The sequence below is a fragment of the Petaurus breviceps genome, unplaced genomic scaffold, assembly GCF_028583685.1.
Source record: "Petaurus breviceps papuanus isolate PSGF00001 unplaced genomic scaffold, PetGlider_PUasm1.0 189, whole genome shotgun sequence".
In the NCBI taxonomy this organism is placed as follows: Eukaryota; Metazoa; Chordata; class Mammalia; order Diprotodontia; family Petauridae; genus Petaurus; species Petaurus breviceps.
Genome location: NW_027185809.1, coordinates 40,803,155 through 40,823,850, shown reverse-complemented (window position 1 = coordinate 40,823,850; position 20,696 = coordinate 40,803,155). Strand labels below are relative to the sequence as shown.

General features: G+C 34.7%; 1 protein-coding gene across 12 annotated transcripts in view; it reads left to right on the top strand.

The window, feature by feature from the left end:
• Positions 1 to 20,696, top strand: part of CEP128 (centrosomal protein 128) — a 576,359-nt gene that overhangs the window by 64,921 nt on the left and 490,742 nt on the right. For 8 of the 12 annotated variants that reach the window (XM_069092343.1, XM_069092342.1, XM_069092344.1 and 5 more), the window contains 5 exons: positions 5,340 to 5,466; positions 6,710 to 6,834; positions 9,256 to 9,347; positions 12,175 to 12,247; positions 17,986 to 18,102. In XM_069092343.1, coding sequence (XP_068948444.1) covers positions 5,340 to 5,466; positions 6,710 to 6,834; positions 9,256 to 9,347; positions 12,175 to 12,247; positions 17,986 to 18,102 — 534 coding nt within the window. Of the gene's footprint in view, positions 1 to 5,339; positions 5,467 to 6,709; positions 6,835 to 9,255; positions 9,348 to 12,174; positions 12,248 to 17,985; positions 18,103 to 20,696 lie in introns of those variants that run through there. The other 4 variants (XM_069092347.1, XM_069092349.1, XM_069092350.1 and 1 more) reach the window with 3 other exon arrangements.

The following is a 20,696-nucleotide window of genomic DNA, read 5'->3' as shown; positions in this document are numbered from 1 at the left end:
TGGTATATGATGTAAAATATTGATCTTTGTCTAGTTTCTTCCATGCTACTTTTGATTTTTCCCAGCAGTTTTTGTCAGATAGTGAGTTCTTGTCTCAGTAGCTAGAATCTTTGTGTTTATCAAACATTAGGTTATTGTGCTTATTTGCTTCTGTATATTTTGTACCTAATCTGTTCCATTGGTCAACCACTCTATTATTTATCCAGTATCACATTTTTTTGATGATTAAAGCTTTGTAGTATAGTTTGAAATCTAGTATTGCTAGCTTCCCTCTTCCTGCTCATTTGAAAAAATGGATTCCCTTGATATTCTTGACCTTTCATTTCTCCAGTTGAATTTTGTTATTAAATTTTCTGGCACTATAAAGTAATTCATTGGTAATTTAATTAATATGACACTGAATAAGCAAATTAATTTAGGTAATATTGCCATTTTTTATTATCTTGGTCCAGACTACTCATGAGAAATCAATATTTCTCCAGTTGTTTCGAGCTCTCTTTATTTGTGTGAAGTGTTTGTAATTGTGTTTATATAGTTCCTGTGTGTGTCTTGGAAGGTAGATTGCCAAGAGTTTAATACTTTCTGTAGTTATTTTAAATGGAATTTCTCATTCTATCACTTCCTGTTGGGTTTTGTTGCTGCTATATAGAAATATTAATAATTTATGTGGGTTTATTTTATATTTTGCAAATTTGCTGACGTTAGTTGTTTCAACTAATTTTTTTAGGTCTCTAGTGTTCTCAAAGTAAACCATCATTTTATCTGCAGAAAGTGATAGTTTTATTTCCTTATTGCCTATGTTTCTTCCATCAATTTCTTTTTCTTGTCTTATTGTTATAGCTAGCATTTTTTTTTTTAAAGCAATCAGGGTTAAGTAACTTGCTCAAGGTTACATGGCCAGTTATTTCTGGGTGTGGTGCTGAGTATCTGAGCCTGGATTTGATCCCCAGGTCATCCTGACACTGGAGCTGGTGCTCTTACTCGCTGAGCCACCTGGCTGCCCCTTATAGCTAGCATTTCTGATACATTATTAAATAATAATAGTGATAAAGTACATCTTTGTTTCAACTCTGATCTTACTGAAAAGGCTGCTAGTTCATCCCCATTACAAATACTACTTCCTCTTGGTTTTAGTTACTCTTTCCTTCTGTAACTCATTTACTATGGCATCTTTTAGCAAAATATAGTTAATCTCTTTTGTTTGCATGTATTTTTGCTTTTTCTTGTCTGAGATCGTAATTTCTACCCTTACCTTTATTTTTAACTTTACCTGAGACATAATATATTCTTCTGCTCCAGCCCTTTATTTTAATTCTCTGTGTATTTTTTTGTTTCAAGTATGTTTCATAAACATTATTGGATTCTGATTGCTATCCTCTTTGGTTTTATGGGTGAATTCATCTTGTTCACTTTCACAGTTAGGATTGTTAACATCTATTTCCTTCCATCATATTTTCTTATATGTGTCCTCTTTGTAATTTTGTCCCTTCCTCAAGTCTGTCTTGCTTCTGACCACTGCCTCAATTAATCTACTCTCCTTTTTATCCTTCTCCATCCCTTTCTCTTAGCTCCTTTCCCTCTTATTCCTTGTTGTATAACATGAATTTCTGTTCCCTACTTTATGTGTATGTACATTCTTTCCTCTTGGAACCAATTCAGCCGAGAGTGAGGTTCAAGTGTGGCTTCTTTCTCACCCACCCTTATTCTCTCCTTTATTTTATAATTCTTCCTTGTGTGCCCCATTTATGTAAGATAATTTCCCCTATACTATCTCTTTGCCTCTTTCCGTGTGCAACCCTCTTTCTCACCCTTCCAATTTTCTTTTCAGATTATCTGAACATAATAGATTCACACTCATCACTCTAAATAGCTTCCCTCTAACAGCCTGATGGTAAAATTCCAAGGGCTTACATGTATTTTCTTCCCATATAGGAATGTAAACAATTAGACCTTCTTTAGACCCTTGTGATTTCTCACTCCTGTTAACCTTTTTATGCTTCTCTTTAGTCTTGTGCTTAGCCCCTATTAACCACTAAGAGGTTCTGCAGGTTCAGAGAGACTGAGCTGCTGGCTTCCCCTTCATCTTGATCACCTGCCCTAGTTTACTTCACTGTAGCCTTATGTGTAGGGCTAAGGATTAGGGCCCAGAGGCCCATAGCCAGGTTTCTGGAGCTTTTTCCTTGCTCCTTGTACAGAGAAGGCCCCTGCTCTCTTATAACTACTGCCCCTCTTATCTCCTCTGGAATTGTGACCTGGAGCTGGTCAGTAGGTGATACAGCTGCCAGATGGCATCCATTACTGCTCCAGGTGCTACTGTAGGGCTCCCTTGGATTTCTTTCTGCCCAGGTATTCGGTTCTTACTGTCCTGTGCCGAGCTATTCTTTGCTGCTGCTGCTGTTGCTACTTCTGTTTGTTGCTGCTACCTTGCTCCCTGTATAACCCTGACCCTGAGGTCTGCAGACCTTTCTGTCTTTCTAAGCTGCCCATGGCTGGAAAAATGACTCACTATGACTTTTTCATTGCTTTCCCAATCAGAATTCGGTTAGTTCTACTTTCTAGGTCATTGTGGAGGAGGTTGTTGAGGAGCTAAGACAAAAAATGCTCATCACCATTTTACAAACACTTCCCTTTTAACCCCCTTCTTTCTTTCCTTTTCATCTTTAATTCATTTGCAGTTATCTCAAGGAAACCTCTTTCACTTTCTTCTGGCCCCCTTTGCCTTTTGTTTTTGTGAACTACTTAGCCAATAAACAGTAAGCACCTACTGTGTCCCAGGCAGTATTAAGTGTTGGGTATGCAAAAACACAGTTGGGTCGAGGAGACCACAAGCAAGCAAATATATACAAACAAGCTATATACAGGATAACTGGGAAATAAAAGTGGGAAAGAACTGGAACTAAAAGTGGTTGGGAAAGATATCTTGCATGAGATGGGACTGCAGTTGGGATTTTAAGGAAGTTGGGTAGCAGAGGTGAGGAGGAACAGTATTCCAGGCATAGGGAAGAGCCAAAGAAAGTGCCTGGAACAAAGAGATGGAGTATTTTGTTTGTGGAACAGCACGGAGGCTAGTGTCACTGGATCAAAGAGAACATGATGAAAAGTTAGGTGTGAGAAGCTCAAAAGGTAGGAGGAGACTAGCATGTAAAGGGTTTTCAATGCCAAAGCAAAAACAAAGAGAAGACCCCCAACCAAACAAATCCTCCTTCAGCCCTGAATATCACAAATGAGCCTGAAAGCAGTATTAGGAAGAAAACCTTTATTGCAGAAAAAGGAAAGCCATAAGTTTGTCTGTTGCATTTAACATGGAAGAGAATCCTCTCACCCTAGGGGATCTGAAAGCACGTAGGAATTCCTTTAGAATTCCCATAAAAGTCTACATTTTTGTACTTCCTCATGTACTCGATTTTTTTTCTTTCCTTAAATTTTTAGGGGTGGTTACTACTATTATAACAGTATTATTTTCTGAGAATTTTTATTGTAAATGCATGGTGTTTCAATCAATCAGTAAGCATTCATAAGAGTCTACTATGTGCCAGGGACTGTGAATAAAAGTACAAAGAATGAATCAATCCCTACTCTCAAGGTCCTTACATTCTGTCAGTGAGGACAATAAGTACAATATCAGCTAATTCAGAAAAAATATATAACAAGAGTAAATCAAAGTAGTTAAGCACAGGTAGTTTGAGAGGGAAGGTACTAGCATTTGGGAAGGATCAGGAAAGGCTTTGTGTAGAAGGTGATAGATTCTTGAGCTGCATCTTCACAGAGATTATTGATGGAGTGTTCTGTTTAGGTCAGGAGCAGAGACAGCCACTTTGACTGGATTTGTGTTCAGAATGGGGAGTAACACATAACTATGAGGAAGATAGATTAGGGCCAGGTTGTGAAGCATTTTAAAAGCTAAACTGAGAAGTTTATATTAGAAACCGTTAAGAGCCCCTGGAGTTTATTGCCTAGTGAACTGGCCTGCACAGCTCTGTGCTTAAGGAAGATCCGTCCCTTCGACAGTAGTTTGGAGGAGATTCCAGAGTAAGGAGACATTTGAGGTTGTGAGACCAATTTGGCTATTGCAGTAATCTAGATGACAGGTGAAAAGGGGCCTGAATTAAGTTGTGTGAGTGGCAAAAAGGGGTTATGTGTTTGTGTGTGTGTGTGTATGTGTGTATGTATATATGTGTATATATAGTTTATATATCTTTGATACCAAATCCTGATCTGAGAAATTAGAGAGAGTTTTTCCACCTACTTTGACTCCTTCCCTTCTTATGCTTGGTGTATTAATTTTGTCAGTCAGTGCAGAAACTTTTTACTTTCATATAATCAAAGGTATCTATTTTGTCTTTTGTTATTGCCTCCTATATCTTGTTTGGTCATGAATACATCACCTACCCATCGCTACGAGAGATATATAATTTCTTTGTCTTCTAATTTTTTATACGATAATCTTTAATATTAATGTCAAGTATCCATTTAGAATGTATTATGGAATCTGGTGTAAGCTATTGATCTCAGCTTAATGTTGACTAGACTGCTTCATAGTTTTTCCTAGCAGTTTTTTTTTTAGTCAAGTAAGGAGCTTTTTTCCCCTAGGTAATTTATCCTTTCTGTTCTTTTAAATGCTGGGTTGTTGAGTTCTGTTGTTTCTACTTTCTCCCTTCTCTGTTGTGTTCCACTGACCTTTCTCTTTATTTTTAAACCAATACCAGATGGTTTTGAGGACTGCTCTTTTATAATATAGTTTGAGGTTTGAAAATGCAATTTCCCCTTCATCTTTACTTCTTTTTATCATTTTCCTTGTTATCTTTTGTTTTTTCTAATGGAATTTTGTTATTATTTTATCAGATATCTATTTGGTAATTTGATTGGTATAGCAATAAAAGTGTAAATTAATTTTCTTGGTATTGTTATCACAATTGATTCTTTTGAATGTCTAACTTAAAAAAAAAATTCAGTACCTTTCCTTTGGAATTTTTTGGTTTATGAGAAATAGTGAGAATTCTAACTATGTCAAAAGCAAGGTATACATATTTATGGGGAGGGTGGCGGTGGTGGAGGGATACAGTAGAGTGGACAGGACCAACCTTTATCATGATCATTCCCTAATAATGTTTACCGATATATTTTCCACAAGCTGGCATCAGTTTTTAAGAAGTTTCTATTAGCTATTCTCATTTTCATAGTATAACATTTATTTGAAAAAAATTTTTTTCTGCTTCAAATTTTCCCAAGGATTAGTGCTTTATAAAGAGCTAATTAAACCTCCATCTTGTTTATTCTAGTCTTTTTCTGTTGGGAAGTTATTTAAAATGGAATAAAATCAACTTTATTCTTTAATGCAGTTAAAAGACACTTTGGAGCAGTCAATAGGGCAATTAAGGAGTCAACGTTTATTCAGAAACTCTGGAGTAAGAAGTGCTTCTCTTTCGAGTTTGTATGTAAGTGACCTGGATGGCCCCAGTGTAACAGGTAAAAGTTTAAGAAGTTCTAAAAATTCAGGTTAAAATTTAATATTGTTCTAAGTCAAGGAAAATTCTTTTTTGGAATATCATCACATAAAAATGGTACAGACCAAGTATCAGATGATACTGTTGTTCAGAATGCTAGATAGTTTTTTTCCGCAGTATACTATGGAATATATTAAATTGGGTTGGTGAATATGATTGTTACAATCTACAGACTGCACAGAACTATACCTCCTAGAACTGGAAATATAATTGTCACTCCTCCCCTCAAAAGACAACCCAAACCCCACAATGTCCAAAAGGTAGAACTGGAAGACTGTTTTTGGCTATAGCATCTTTTCTCCTAGCATGTAGAAAGTGGGAGCATTAGGTTGTTAGAGATGACTTTCAGCAACTTTCCATATCCATATATATGGATATATATATATATATATACACACACACACACATATATATATATATATATATATATATATACACACAAATATGGTTTAGTATGCCTAGAATTGTTTTTTAAACATTTTCCTTTGCACCAGATTGAGCTTCAAATGAAGACTGTAGTTATCTGTCTTTTATGAGTAGTAGTGGCTTATGAAGTAGAGGTCATCACTTCCTAATGATATTTTCGCTGCTTTTCAGCATTAGAACAAGAAGGGAGACCAGTTCTAGTGGCCTGCATCTGGGCAATGGAATCACTCAGTTTTTAAATGCTGATTTTAGCTGGGCCACTGCTTTGTTGTCGGTGATGACTTTCATTGGTTATTTTTTCAAGTCCCTTCTACTATTATTGTTATTTTTATTATTTTCTTGGTAAAGGTAGCCAATCAATATCAATGTCTAAGGTTTTAACTCAGCTAATGAATTTAATATTTGTTGAATACTTATTAGTTATTAGTCATATTTCAAGAAAACTTAGAAGTGATTTTACTTTGGTTTTAATTTGTATCATTTTCTAGAAAATTTAAAAGAAAACAAGCTTTATTCCAGTGACTAATTCTAATTCTTAAGTTATCTATTTGTGATTTTTATCTTTTCAGAACTAAATTGCAAGTTGCCTTGTAGAGTGCTACTGTTTTATTAGGAGAATGTTTTAATTGGAATATAATCAGTCTTTGATTAGGAATGTATGTGTGCATGATCATCTCTGTGTGTGTGTGTGTGTCTGTATGTATATGTTGATTAAATTTTAGGGTGCTTGTGTTCATGTTGCTTTATTTTTCTCTTTATTTTTCTTTTCAATTGTAAAGATAGCCAACACCATTTCCGGCCTTCCTCACCACTCAGGGACTCCAGAGAACCACAGGGTTCTAGACTACACAGGTCTAGATCAACTTGTGTCCGGTTTCTTGATGAGCCAGGTGATTTGGCCCAGGTATTGTGTACTAGGGAGCAATCTCAGTCCCAGTATTTCCTCTTACTTCAGCACAAATGATTAAAAGTTGGGATTTATTCGTGTTTTATCTCAGATGGCTTTGTTTTCTTGACCATGCATTGGTTTTCTGTCTCTTTGGAAGGTATTGTATTTTCTGTCTGATATTTGGAGGTAAATTCCGTTGGATCTATTGATTTCTCTTTCTCAAATAATTCCAAATAAGTTGCTGTACATTAACATTGGTTTATTATTGTGAGAAATTTATTTTCTTTTACGTTTTGTTCACCTACATTTTCAGGGCTTTTTTTTCCCCCTGAGTTGTGAGTCAATGGAAACATTGGTGAGGTGTTTTCTATGCTTTTGAATTCAAGTAGGGATGGAGAGGCCACCTACTTATAGAAAATGAGAAGATACTTACCTTTTTTATAAGACCTCTGCTCCTCTTTCAGTCTTTCCATTAAACTTGAGATTCTTTAGTGTTTCTCTTGGTAGCTAAATTAATTAAAGAAAAAAGGGCGAGCAAGGCAAAGGCTGTAATCTGTCTTTGAGATTGTGGTCATTAAAGTCTTGTGCATCTTGGCTATGAATTTATCTCAAGTTGCTTAGCTTCAGATGTTGGGTGTTAAAATGACAGGACCTAACAAACAACAGAACAGAAGACATTACAAAGATGCTCATAGGAACTGTTCCTATGCTACATAATTTTTTTTTAAGTTCTCAACTGTATTAGAATAAAATATATAATGTATATATGTGTATGTACATACATCTGTGTGTGTATATATACACATACATCCATATACTTATACACACACATCCACATATACACACACACAGTCGTCCCTTGACATTTGCTGGAGTTAAGGGTGCAGGACCCCTGTGAATGTGAAAAACAGAATAACTCTCGGCCCCACCGCAAATCTTTATTTTTAATAATTCTTATCATGTTTAACACACAAAACAAGTAAAGCAACACACTACTCATAAAAAAGCTGCAATTTGTACACAACAGAGATTAGTATCTTGCACACTATGCAGTCTTTACAGCCACAGATGTAGCTTTGTAGTAACATTTGTAGTAACATAGATGTAGTGATTGTAGTAACAATGCTTCACAGATGTTATTCTCCTACAAAATGCTCAAGTACAGTGATCACTGTGGGAGAAAATCACATGGATGATAGAGAGACAGAGAGGAGTTCCAAAGAGTATAAATAGCCTGTAGTTCTTTAGCCTATTGAAACTTCTAGCAGAGTTGTTTATAAAAAAAATTTTTGTATGTATTTTTGTGGTAGTAAATGATCAAAAAGATCAACAGTATATGGTATTTATGCACAGGGCAGGTAGTGAATTAGAGTACCATACCTGGAGTCAGGAATATTTGTCTTTCTGAGTTTAAATATAGCCTCAGACACCAGCTTTGTGACCCTTGGCAGGTCACTTATCCTTTTTTGCCTCAGTTTTCTCCTCTGTAAAATGAGGTAGAGAAGGAAATGACAAACTACTCCAGTATCTTTGTCAAGAAAACCCCAAATGACGTCATGAAGAGTCTCATACAACTGAAAAACTACTGATATAACAGATGATAATTTTTTAAAAGTTTTGTTAATATATATGTGTCATCTGCAGTTTTCTGTAGTATCCTGTAAATTTCCAAAAATTTCTATTTAATTATCAATGGCTAACCTGTGAATAACCAAAACTGTGAATGGGATGACTGTATATATATTTGAACAGTAAAGCATCATATTTTTTTATATTACCATGGAAAAATACAACAAAATGGATTGTTTCCTCTCCAGTGTTATAGTGTAGTAGGAAAAAAAACCCCAACAAATCAAAAGATTGGGATGTGCTTCTTGGCTCTGCCACTGATTTGCTGTGTGGCTTTGGACAAGGCACTCTGTGTCTCAGATTCTGCATCTACAAAGTAAAGAGGCTAGACAAGATGAACTCTAAGGTCCCCCTTTTCTATTTGTGTGAATTTTGGACTGTTTTGCTTTTCACTTCCCTTTTTTATCTTAAATCTATCATTAGGATTTAGAAGTCAAGAAATGACTTCTTAATCGCTGTTAAGGTTGAAAGTAGCTCTTGTAGCAAAAATATGGTAATGACTCAAGTAAAGCATGAAAATATTTTAGTTGTGAGTTCATTTTTAAAAATAAAATATTTCATGTTTATTTATGTTCATTGTTTTTTTGACTGCTGTATCGACTACTGCTTGGCCCACATGACTGTTTTAAAAAACTGTTTTACTTAGCATTTAATTTCTTCTTTCCAATATTGAAGTTTAGTTTATTCTTTCTTAAAGATGAGTATTCTTGTCTTTAAGCATCATTAAATGGTATAAAGTTTATTATTGTCTTCAGTGGATGTGGATGGGTGAAACTAAACTGACTAGGATTGTTTTTTTTATTTTAGCTTCATTCATTCCATCAGTCCCTTCGAGACCTCATTAATGAACAGGCCCGCCTTGGAGATGACCTCAACAGAGAGCTTTCAAGAAGAAACAGGTAAAAGCAGAATTTATTTAAAAAAATTTTAAACATGAATTTTTGGAGAAATAAAGTAGACAGTGTAATTGACATCTTTGCACAGACTTTTGAAATCTTGTATTTTTCTCTCACCAGCTCATTATAATATATTGTAGTATTTCTATTGTCTGAGGACTAGTCTGGTTCAGTTTGAAGAAACTGATCAGTAGATTGGCTGTGGGATGATGAATTTTTCAGCCACATCAACTTCCAAAGACATAGAGAGATAGTGATCTATGTTGATGGGCAGAGAAGTTCATTGTTTATTTTTAATAACCAATGAATATAGCCATATATGTACTAAAATAACTAATAACTGTCCACTCCACTGAAATCAAGGTTCTTTGTAGTATTGGAGTAATTCATGTTTTATTAATACACGAAGCTCAAGACACTTTGAATGATCTTTATATACAGGTTTAGTCATGTTACTCACTCCCTTGCTCATAAATTGAAAGTGTCATTTCTTATTGCAGGATAGGGTAAGGTCCATTCATTTATTCATTCATTCATTATATATTTATTTGTTTATTTTTGGGCGAGATTTCAAAACCCTCCATAATGTAGTATAACCCTATATTTCTAGAATTATGTTATTTCCTTCCATACATTTTAAGCTTCAGCCAAATTATCTTGCTCCCTGAATATCAACTGTACTGTTTCACCTCTCTGCCTTTTATTTCTTTTCTTTCTGGAATGTTCTCCCTTCCCATCTTTGACTTTTTTTTTTGCTTTTTGGAGGGGGGAATGTAAGGCAATTGGGATTAAGTGACTTGCCCAAGGTCACACAGCTAGTTTTGTGTTAAGTGTCTGAGGCCAGATTTGTACTCAGGTCCTCCTGACTCCAGGGCTGGTGCTCCATCTTTGACTTTTGAGTCCCTCTTCAATTAAAGTCCAGCCCAAATGCCACTTCTTTCATGAAGACATTTCTCATGCTCCACCCATGTTGATAACTTTCCTCCAGGACCTTATCCATCACTTTATTTTGAAATTCTAATACATTTATTTAACATTGTGTATTATGGTTAGCTGTGTTCCCATGTTATCTGTCTGGGCACGGTGCTTAAACTGTGCATAGAACCACCGACTAGAAAAAGTTTAAGAAACCCTGTTAAAGTATAAACTTTAAGAGAGCTGGAACAATGTCTTATCTAAACATTGTTTCTGCTGAAGCATCTAGTACAATCCTCTGTATATAACAGGCAATTAATGTTTGATGAATGAATGACTTACATTCGGATTTCAGCAGAAGTATTTACCCATTGTTTTAAAAAGACATTTTACCATATAAACAATTAATCGGTAAGCTTTTATTAAGTACCCCCTCTTTGCTAGGCACTATGCTAGCACTATGCTAGTTACTATCCTAGATGTTGGGGATTCTAAGACAAGAATTTTGCCCTCAATGAGCTTACAGTCTAACCAGAGGAAACAACATGTACGTATTCAATTATATATACAAAATAGATACAAGATGATGGAGGGAGGGAAGGCATTAGTATCTGGAGGATGAAAGGAACAAGGCAAAACTTTAATATAAGAGGTGTTTCTTGAACTGAGCCTTACAAGAAATGAGGGATCCTGAGAGATGAAGGGGAAATACTTTTCAGGCTTGAGGGACAGCTTGTGCAAAGATACATTGACAGGATGTGGAAGGTATATGTGAAGAGTGATAAGAACACAGATAAGCACACATATGCATGTGGAGAATCTTTTTGTACCAAGTCAGATCAGCAATCATTCTGTAATTTATAATCTTACAGAGTTCCAAGGGGATATTGAAAATTTGAGTAGCTCAGGGTCATTACAGCCAGGATGTCTCAGAATGGAATGGAATCCAAGTCTTCTTGACTACAAGGCTGATTCTTTATCCACTGTGCCATACTGAATTGTGCTAATATTTAACGTAATTATAATGTCTTTTTCTTTTTCAAATGGGAAAAGGAATAAATAATTTAATAATTAATAATAAATAATCAATAATGAGACTTAGTTTATTGACAAGTATACATATATGTGTAAATGTAGACATATGCATTATATAAAGGGACTGGGAAAAAATTCACAAGAAACACTTTAACTAGTGAATTACATTTTCTAAGTTTCTACAGTCTTAAAAGAGATGCCCATTTTCCCCCCTGATTTCTTTTTAGTTTGAGAGAATCAAGACTTTGAATTCCAGTATATTATTTTCTTGGCCTAGAATGTTCTTATAGTCTTTCTTTTAAATATGTTGAGAAAAAATGACGATATAATCAATATGAAGGATTTGGGGAACATCTGGTTTGAGAAATAGTATAGGTAATAGATAAACTGAGATTCAGAAATAATTTAAGTGACCTGTTTAATGATTCCCTTGGCTATGGGAATAGTAGGATCCAACATTTATGACTTATACAAATCTGTTGAGCCTTATCTTGCCTAGAATTTAAGAGCAAATTTCTTTTGAAATAAAGTGAGTGAATTTTGTGGGTTAGTTGAAATCTAGTCTTTGGGCTTTGAGTCTTTGTCCTATTGAGAATATGTTATAAGTTTTAGATTGTTATTTTTTATTCATAAAGATTTGAATTCTCTTTTAATGCCTAACCTTTGATTATTAATGGAGTTTGCTGCCAAAATTGAATACCATAACATGAGTATAAGAAACAGGACTTAGAGTAGTATAAGTTAAAATTCAAATATTTATTTTTTCTTAGCCCTAAAAATGCACATGAGAAAGGTATTTGTACCATTAAAAGTACATTTTAGTAAATGTATAATTATTTTTTTTATTATGCAGCTTAAGATTTTCTTTCTTCTGTTTAAGGTCAGATGCGCAAACTAAAAAGACTTTGGAAGAATTATCTGTGAGACTTGATGAATCTCAGAGACAAGACACAGTAAGAACTATTAATTTAGAAACTTGTTTGGGAAGTGGGCGACAAAGGGAGGATTGTATTTCAGTCCATGATTTAAAAACAGTTTATTGAAGTATATAATATGTCCTAATATAAATTGTACAAATGCTTATATGTTTTGTGACTTTTTTAAAATTGAATTTTATTTTTTAATAAATGAAAATCTGTCTTTCCTCCCCTCAATGGAGAAAGAAAAAATAAACAAAACCCCTCTAGTTACGATGTATTCATTCCAATTGAGATCAGTATGGAGATTTTGTAACTATTGTACTGTTCTGTGTTCATTATTGCATGTGAATACCAGTGAAGATGATCTAGTTTTAGTATTTGAATTAACTGGTTTTTCAGAGGCTACACCTGTTTATCCTGCTTCTTGTTACTAAACGAAATATGCTTTGAAAGACTGTTGAAAAATTTTTTCTAAAATAATTTAAAGTACCGATAGTCCTGCCATTCAATTTCAGATTAGTTTGAAAAATAGATTTTTCATCTACTTGGTTGTTGCATTGTGGACAGTCAGGGTAAACTCTTTTCAGGTTATTATCAGTTTCATTTAGGTGAGAATATAAAACTCTTATAAGGCTTAAGACAATGAGCACAGGTTGATCTGGAAGATCTCACGATCTCTGGAGAATTCACGTTCTGTTTATACCCTTCTCTGGGCATCACATTCCCTGCTTAGCACAGCACCCAGTACAGTGCAGGCATTTAACAAATGCTTATTGATTCTCTGTCGTTGTCACATCGTCACATGACTACTAAGTGTATGAACTAGATTTTGAATCCATAACTCTCCTGGTCCTAAGTCAAGTGTTCTTTCCAGAGAGACAGCATATGGTTTAGTACATTGGAGTTTGGGAGACTCAGGTTCCAGTCTGTGCTCAGACACTGAAAAGCTGTGATCCTGGGAAAGTCCCTTTACTGACTTCTTTGAATTCCTCACTTATGATTATCCTGAGAATATTTTTTTTCTTTTTGAAGGGCATTTGGGGTTGTGACTTGGCCAAAGTCACATGGCTAGTAAGTGTGTCAAGTGTCTGAGGCTGGATTTGAACTCAGATCCTCCTGACTCCAGGGCTGGTGCTCTATTCACTGTGCCACCTAGCTGCCCCTCCTGAAAATATTAGTAGCACTTGTCTATAGGCTTTTTATGAGAATCAAATGATGCACTTTGTAAATCATTAAGCACTATATAAATGTTAGTTGCTACACCATCAGTTACTCTTTTAATTATAAGCTGCTTGTTGGAAGTAAAGTCTTAGGATATATGGCACAGTGCTATACACATTTTTTAAATGAGCACTTAATTATTGGTGGTAAACAATAATCAATATTTTGTAGTTCTGACACCACAGGGGAAATTTCAGTTCATTAGTTGCCTAGATTTTACCCAGTGTAGTGGAATACTAATCAAGCATATTAAGCTTGATCATTCATGGATGAAAACAAAAATTAGTGTTACCTGAGTTTTCTTCTAGAGGGAGGGGTTGCCCCTTAAATTAAAAATGCAAAAATCAACTCTGCTGTTTCTGGAAAGGTCAGTCATTAGCAGGCCCTTAAGAATTCTGTCAATTCTACATTGAGTGATAATGTTGTTGGGAAGATTAGAGCAGCAGGATATTAGAGCAGAACAAATATTTTTTAAATGGTCATATCTGCAATTTTTGTTTAAGAACTCAGTAATAAACATGCTGAAAAGCTAGAGCACCATCCAGTAAACAGAATGTTGCTTTTGAAGATTAATCCTATAAAAGTAGCTGCCTGCTTTGTTTTCATTTAGCTGCATGTCATTAAATGCTAAATTTGAAGCTGTTCTCTATTTATGTCTTTAGCCGCTTTTATTTTTGTATTTGTAAAACCATATGAAAAGATTTATAGCTTTTATTCCCAATTAATAACGTTGATAGATCCTTCATAGGAATAAGTACTAAGATGCGACACTGTGTTTGCATTTTAAATATTTCTGACCTAAGCATTCTTCAGAGATTTACAAAATGAGCAGTGAAAAAGGGAATTTTGTGAAAGGCTTCTCCCCGTTTTGGAGACTAAATATTTGAGAGCAGGTGTTAGCACACTATACCAAATACAACCTCCTGCCTGTTTTTGCACAGCCCAGCTAAGAATGTTTTTACATTTTTAAGTTTCATTATATTTTCAAATGTAAAAACTCTTATTAGCTCACAGGCTTTACAAAGAGGCATTTCCTGGATTTTGCCTTTGGGCTGTAGTTTGCCAACCCCTGTAATGTTTGAAATGTCATGGAAAGTCTGAGTTAGACATTCTCCATTATTGACTTCTTGTTTGTGGAGCACTCGGATATTTAAAATTCCATCAGCCCCAGTATCTCATTTAAACTTTAAGAATAATCCATCATTGTAGTCAAAGCCTTAATTACTGTTGAAGCCATTGCCATCCTTGCAGTTATATCCTAGTCGTCAACCCTGGTATCATTTGTGACTGACCACTCCTTCTCACTCCCCTAGTATATCTATTCATTTGCCAGATCTTGCCATTCCTGTCTGCGTCTATACACCCACTCATCACCTCTAGCTTAGACCTTTGCAATCTCTCCCCACTCCATTGTGTTGTTACTCACGTGATCTTTCTAAACATACTTCTGACCCTGGAGCTGTGCTTCTCCATAACCTCCAATGGCCTTTATTACTTCTAGTATCAGATATGCCTTCCTTTGCTTGGTATTTAAAACCCTTTATGACCTGGCTGCAGGCTGCCTCTTTGCACACTGTGTAGCCTCTTCATTTTTGCCTTTTTACTGCTTCTCATACACGTCAGTTCCTTTCCAGTCTCTTTACTTTTGCAAAGACCATCTCCCTTATCTATAATGCCCTTCTTCCTCACCTGTGACTCGTTTTCCAAGACTTAGCTGCTGCACTAAGTTCTGATCCCTCCAGCCATTAATGCTTTTGCTCTGTCTTATCCCAAATCACCTGGTATCTTTTTTATGTATACTTTATATATACTTCTAGAATTATAAATATAAAGTTGGGAGGGACCTCAGAGGTCATTGAGTTCAACAACTTCATATTGCAGATGAAATTGAGGCCTGCAGAACTTAATTGACTGAATGCTTGTTTGCTTGATTAATAATTTTAATAGAAAAATTAAGTAATTTAATGGATGGAAGCTAGTATCACATAATAGAAAATTGGACTTAGGAGATCTTAGTTTGAATCTTGCCTCAGACACTTATGCTAAGTGACCATAGGTAAGTCTCTTAACCTTTTAGCACCTCAGTTTCTTCATCTGTAAAATGGAGACAATTTTATTTGTGTTCCATTGGTTGCTATGAGGAAAGAACTTTGTAAAATTTAAAGTAGTATATAAATATGAACATTATTAGTTACTAATTAAATATGTTGATTTGTCATTGATATTTTGGAACTGAAGTGGTTCTTTGAGTAGCATTAAAGAATAGTTACAATTTTATTCTAGATGGGGACTATCAAATAGTTTCTTGTATTTTTTGGTCTTAAATACAGCAGCTCATATATTGTTTTTCTTATAGTTTATTTTGAATATTGATCAATAACTTCCTTACTTAGAGCTGTACCATTCTCCCTTGTGGAAAACCCCCGCTTCTCTCCTGCTCCCAGGCCCCCCCTTTTTAGCCTCTGTTAAAATTTTAGCTCCTTGAAATCAAGGACTGTCTTTCTGCTTGTCTGTTGAAAATATTTTTCATTGATAATTATAAGTACTGCTATTCAATTTCATATTAGTCTGAAAAATACAGATCTTTTTTCATCCACTTGTTTTTCTCTTTGTGGATGTTTAGGGAAAACTCTTTTGGAGTTATCAGTCTCATTTAAGTGAGAGTATAAAATGCTCTTTTCAGCCCCCATTAGAATATAAGGTCCTTGAAAGCAGGAACTGTTTTTCTGTTTGTGTTGGTATTCCCAGCACTTTGCACCAGTACCTTGCACATAGTGCTTTAATAAATGCTTGTTGACTTCTACAAACAATGCCGAAATAAAGAACAAGGGTAACAGACCAAACTAATATGATTTCCTTTTTTATTTACAGGGTAATTAGTTGTATAGATCAAGGGAGTGCTATAATAGTGTTAGATTTTTAACAGAGCATTTAATAAAGGTTTTTTATGCTCTTCTTGTGGAAAAATTGGAGAAATGTGGGATAGATGAAAAAAATTGGTACTTGTTGAATGTATGGACCCTAAGATTAGTCATGAATAGTTCAATATCATTTAGAAATGAAGTCTCAGGTAAAATGCTACAGGGTTTTGTACTTGGCTCTGTGCTGGCTAATCTTTTTTAAATCAATACTTAGATAAATTTATTGATGGCACTGTTTACTCAACTTGTAGTTGACAGAAAACTAGGAGGGATAGCTAATATGCCAGGTAAGTCAAGAATCAAAATGATCTTGACAGGTCAGAATATTGGGCTGACTACAAGGATGAAATTTAATAGAGATAACTGTAAAATCTCACATTCATATTAAAAATTAAAAGAAACAAGACATTCCCAGGTATAAGATTATTATTTCAGAGGAGTACAATTAAAAAGGCAGTTGGCTGGCACATAGTGGATAGAGTGATGGGCTTTTGATTCAGGAGGAACTGAGTTCAAATGTGACCTCAGACACTAATTGGTTGAGTCACTTAACCTTTGCCTCAGTTTCCTAAACTTTAAAATGAACTGGAGAAGAAAATGGCCAACTATTTCAGTATCTTTGCCAAGAAAACCCCAATGGGGTTACAAAGAATTGGACATACTGAAATGATGGAACAACCCCACAATTAAACACCTTTCATTTTGACTTTTTAATGTATGCTGCTTTTGCCCTTTTAGTTTTAGCAAATCAGTAAAGAAAAAATCGCTAGGGTTGTAGTTTATTGTGATGATATATTGCTCATAATTATCATATAGAGACCTACCTTGACCATTTGTGCTCTAGGATAGTGAAAATAACTGCAGGCAGCAAAATGGCAGAGTGGATAAAGTGGGCTGGACCTGGCATCAGGAAGAGCTGAGTTCAAATCTAACCTCAGATGCTTATTAGGTATATGACCCTGGGCAAGTCACTTAATTTGTTTTCCTCAGTTTCCTCAACTGTAAAATGGGAAAAATAACATCTGCCTATCCAGGGTTGTGGTGAGGATTGAATGAGAAAATATTTGTAAAGTATTTAGCACAGTTCCTGGCACTCATTAGGTTCTATATAAATACTATAATAACAGTAATAAATATTAGGTACAATTATTATATAGATTATATAATATTATATTATAATCAATTAATTATAAGAATGCAATTAATTGTATATTTATAATATGTAATTGTAGGATAATCATAATAATAATAATAATTACTATGTGATAATTCACCATTAATCTTCACAGCAAATTTAGTTTTTTTAAAGTTCACTAGAGGGAGCTCTTTCCTAGTATATTGTATTGAGCTGTTGACTGTTTTGCTGTGATTTAATTTCTGAATTGTTTCTGTTCTTGCAGTCCAGATTTAGAGATGACAGCTATTCTCTCACTTTGATAACGTTTAACTAATATTTTATTAGTCCTTTTTGGGAAGAGTAGTATCACATGCTACCCTAAATATCACACACATCCTAAATATTTTCATTTAATAGTATGTTTGTGGCATAATTTATAGAATATATAGAACACATTTTTCTTAAAACTTAATAACCTTTCTATGCCACCATTCTTATTTATCAACATTCAGGTTTCAGAACGGGTAGAGAAACGGCTTCAAGAAATAGAGAGAGTGATGCACAATGAAAGACAGTTGGTGGAAAGGCGTCAGGAACAGCTGGGGCTCATGTCCTTACAGTTGCAGGAGGTATGTGAAAAATATTTCATCCCAAGTAAGTGTTTTTGTTTAATTACTTGGTCTTTATCAGAACATGGTTAATAGTTATATTTGAGTTGTTGTATGTTGTATGTATGTATTGCAGTAGTTCCAGTGTGGCCTCAGACACTTAACTGGTTGTGTGTCCCTGGGCAAGTCATTTAATCTCTGCCTCAGTTTCCTCCTCATAAAATGGGCACAGTAATACTACCTACCTCTCTAGGTTGTAGTAAGGATTAAATGAGTTAATAATTGCAAAGTGCTTAGCACAGTGCCTATTATTACAGAGTAAACCCTATATAAATGTTAAAAAGAGGTCCTGTTTGGGTCCTGTTAGTGGAGGGATACTGACACATGGTATTATCATCACACTAGTTCAAAGTGGCAATGATCAGTCTTAAACGATTCTCAGTAATTAATGCATAGTTTCTGAATACTAAGTAGATAATGAAATTACTTGCTTAGTGTGCTTAAAAACCATTTGTTTGTAGTGAAATTCTATCTATGGAATAGAAAAAGTGTAACAGAATTTTTCCTTAGATAAAAGTAATTTTTTACTGGATTCTTTTAAATAGTAGGTTCTCCATATGCATTTAGGCATCGAATACTTAAGTCTAACCATATAGAAAGATTAGGAGGCAGAGAAAGTCATTTTTAAGTATTGTGAGACTCTTCTAGTCTAAGATCAATTAGAAGAGACAATAAAATCTCATGAAATTACATTTATAAGTCAGTGGGAAAATTTGACTTGGTTTCCTAAAATTCATTTTCTTGCAAAACCATTTGTGAAACATATCTGCTTCATAAAATGCACAGTTAACAGTTACATCTGAAAGGCTATTTTGTTGAATAATTAAATACAGCACAAGGGTTAGTCTGTTTTTATACATTTTCGCTCAAAACCAATTAGGTTTGGTAAGCTGTGAGAATAATGCTAAGGAGACAATTGTTCATTTTGCAAAAGAAAATTAGAGAAATTTCTTCCTATTTATTTTCTTTCCTCTTTGGAGATTGCATAAAATTACAAAAGAAAGGCAGAGAAGGCTTGATTCCATCCCTACTTTTGAGAAACCAGTGATATTGAATATTTCCATTGTAATTGTCAATTTGACCAAGCACTTGAGCTATGATTTGGAATCCCATCTCTGACAGTACAGTAGAGGATCACTGTTGATAAGAAATGCTTAATTTCATATTTTATCACTTTAATATAAGTAGTGACCTATCCATTTTTTAAAGGTGGTTTTGGATTATACAGTGCAGTGGAATCTGGGAAGGATTAATTTAGGCTGATATGTTTTTATGACTTCCAAGGGAAAAGGCTCAGACTGCTCCAGAAAGGTCATGTTTAAGGAGAGTAAATACTGCTTTTTAAATATGACATAAAATGATAACTTATAAATACATTTATATATGTATACAGATGTTAATGACAGTGAATGCTGTATTTTTCATTTGCTACTGGTGGAGCACAGAAGGGGGGAATATGCTTTCAAGTGAGTAAAGGGAGAGGTCTTCACTATTTAGTTTTGTTGTTGTTTATATAGCTTAAAGACCATTGATGAGATATTAGGATAGAAATAGAGGTTGAATTCCTTATCTCCATTTTCCCCAAGACTATGGAAGTAAACAGCATTTAATGATAGGCATGTGGGGAAGTTTAGCTAATATCTAAGTGATCAGATAGTGGTAGTCAGTGATGGCAGGGCTTGTCTTTATGCCTGAAACAATATTAAAATCACATGGAAATAAAATTACGAATTCAATGGAGAATCAATGGACAATTGTTACAGAGTTCTTTTTGGTTTTCCTCTTGGTATGTTCCTTATCAAATTCATACAGATAGTAACAGAATTTGAATTAGGTCAAGAAATGAAATGTGAATAATGAAAACACTGCAACCATGCATGGCCCTGCTTTATGAGTATGAGGACTAAAGGTATGAGATATGCCTCTAGTGTTATAATCCAACCTCATTTGGCAAATAAATACTTGCCAGGTACACAAATTAAAAGGAAATAATCTATTAGTATTGTTTAGTGTTAGGTATTGGGTCATAGAAGTTGAATATTTAGATAGAATGATTTTTGCCTTAGTACTAAAGTGACTTCTTTGCATATTGAAGGTTTATTAATGTTCATTCTAAGTAGGAAGCTTTTGAACTCATTTGGGGAAAATCACTCTATGAATATTTGGAATGAGGTAGGGCAGTGAGTTGGCACAGTAGATAGAGCATACTGGGCCCAGAGTCAGGAGAACTTGAGTTCAAATCTGGCCTCAGACAAACTAGCTGTGTGGTCCTGGGCAAGTCACTTAAAGCTGTTTGCCTTATTTCTTCATGTGTAAAATGATCTGGAGAAGGAATTGGCAAACCACTGTATATTTGTCAAGAAAACCCTGAAATGGAGGCATGGAGAGTTAGACATGACTGAAATGACTAAACAGCAACACCTTTCCAAAATGAGAAACTGATTTTTTCCCCCTTTTGGTAGGAAAATATGCTATAAAAATCCATGGAATGGTTTTGAAAGTGTTTTAAAGTTATCAATAAGATATTAGAAATTTTTAAAAAATTAAAAAAAAAT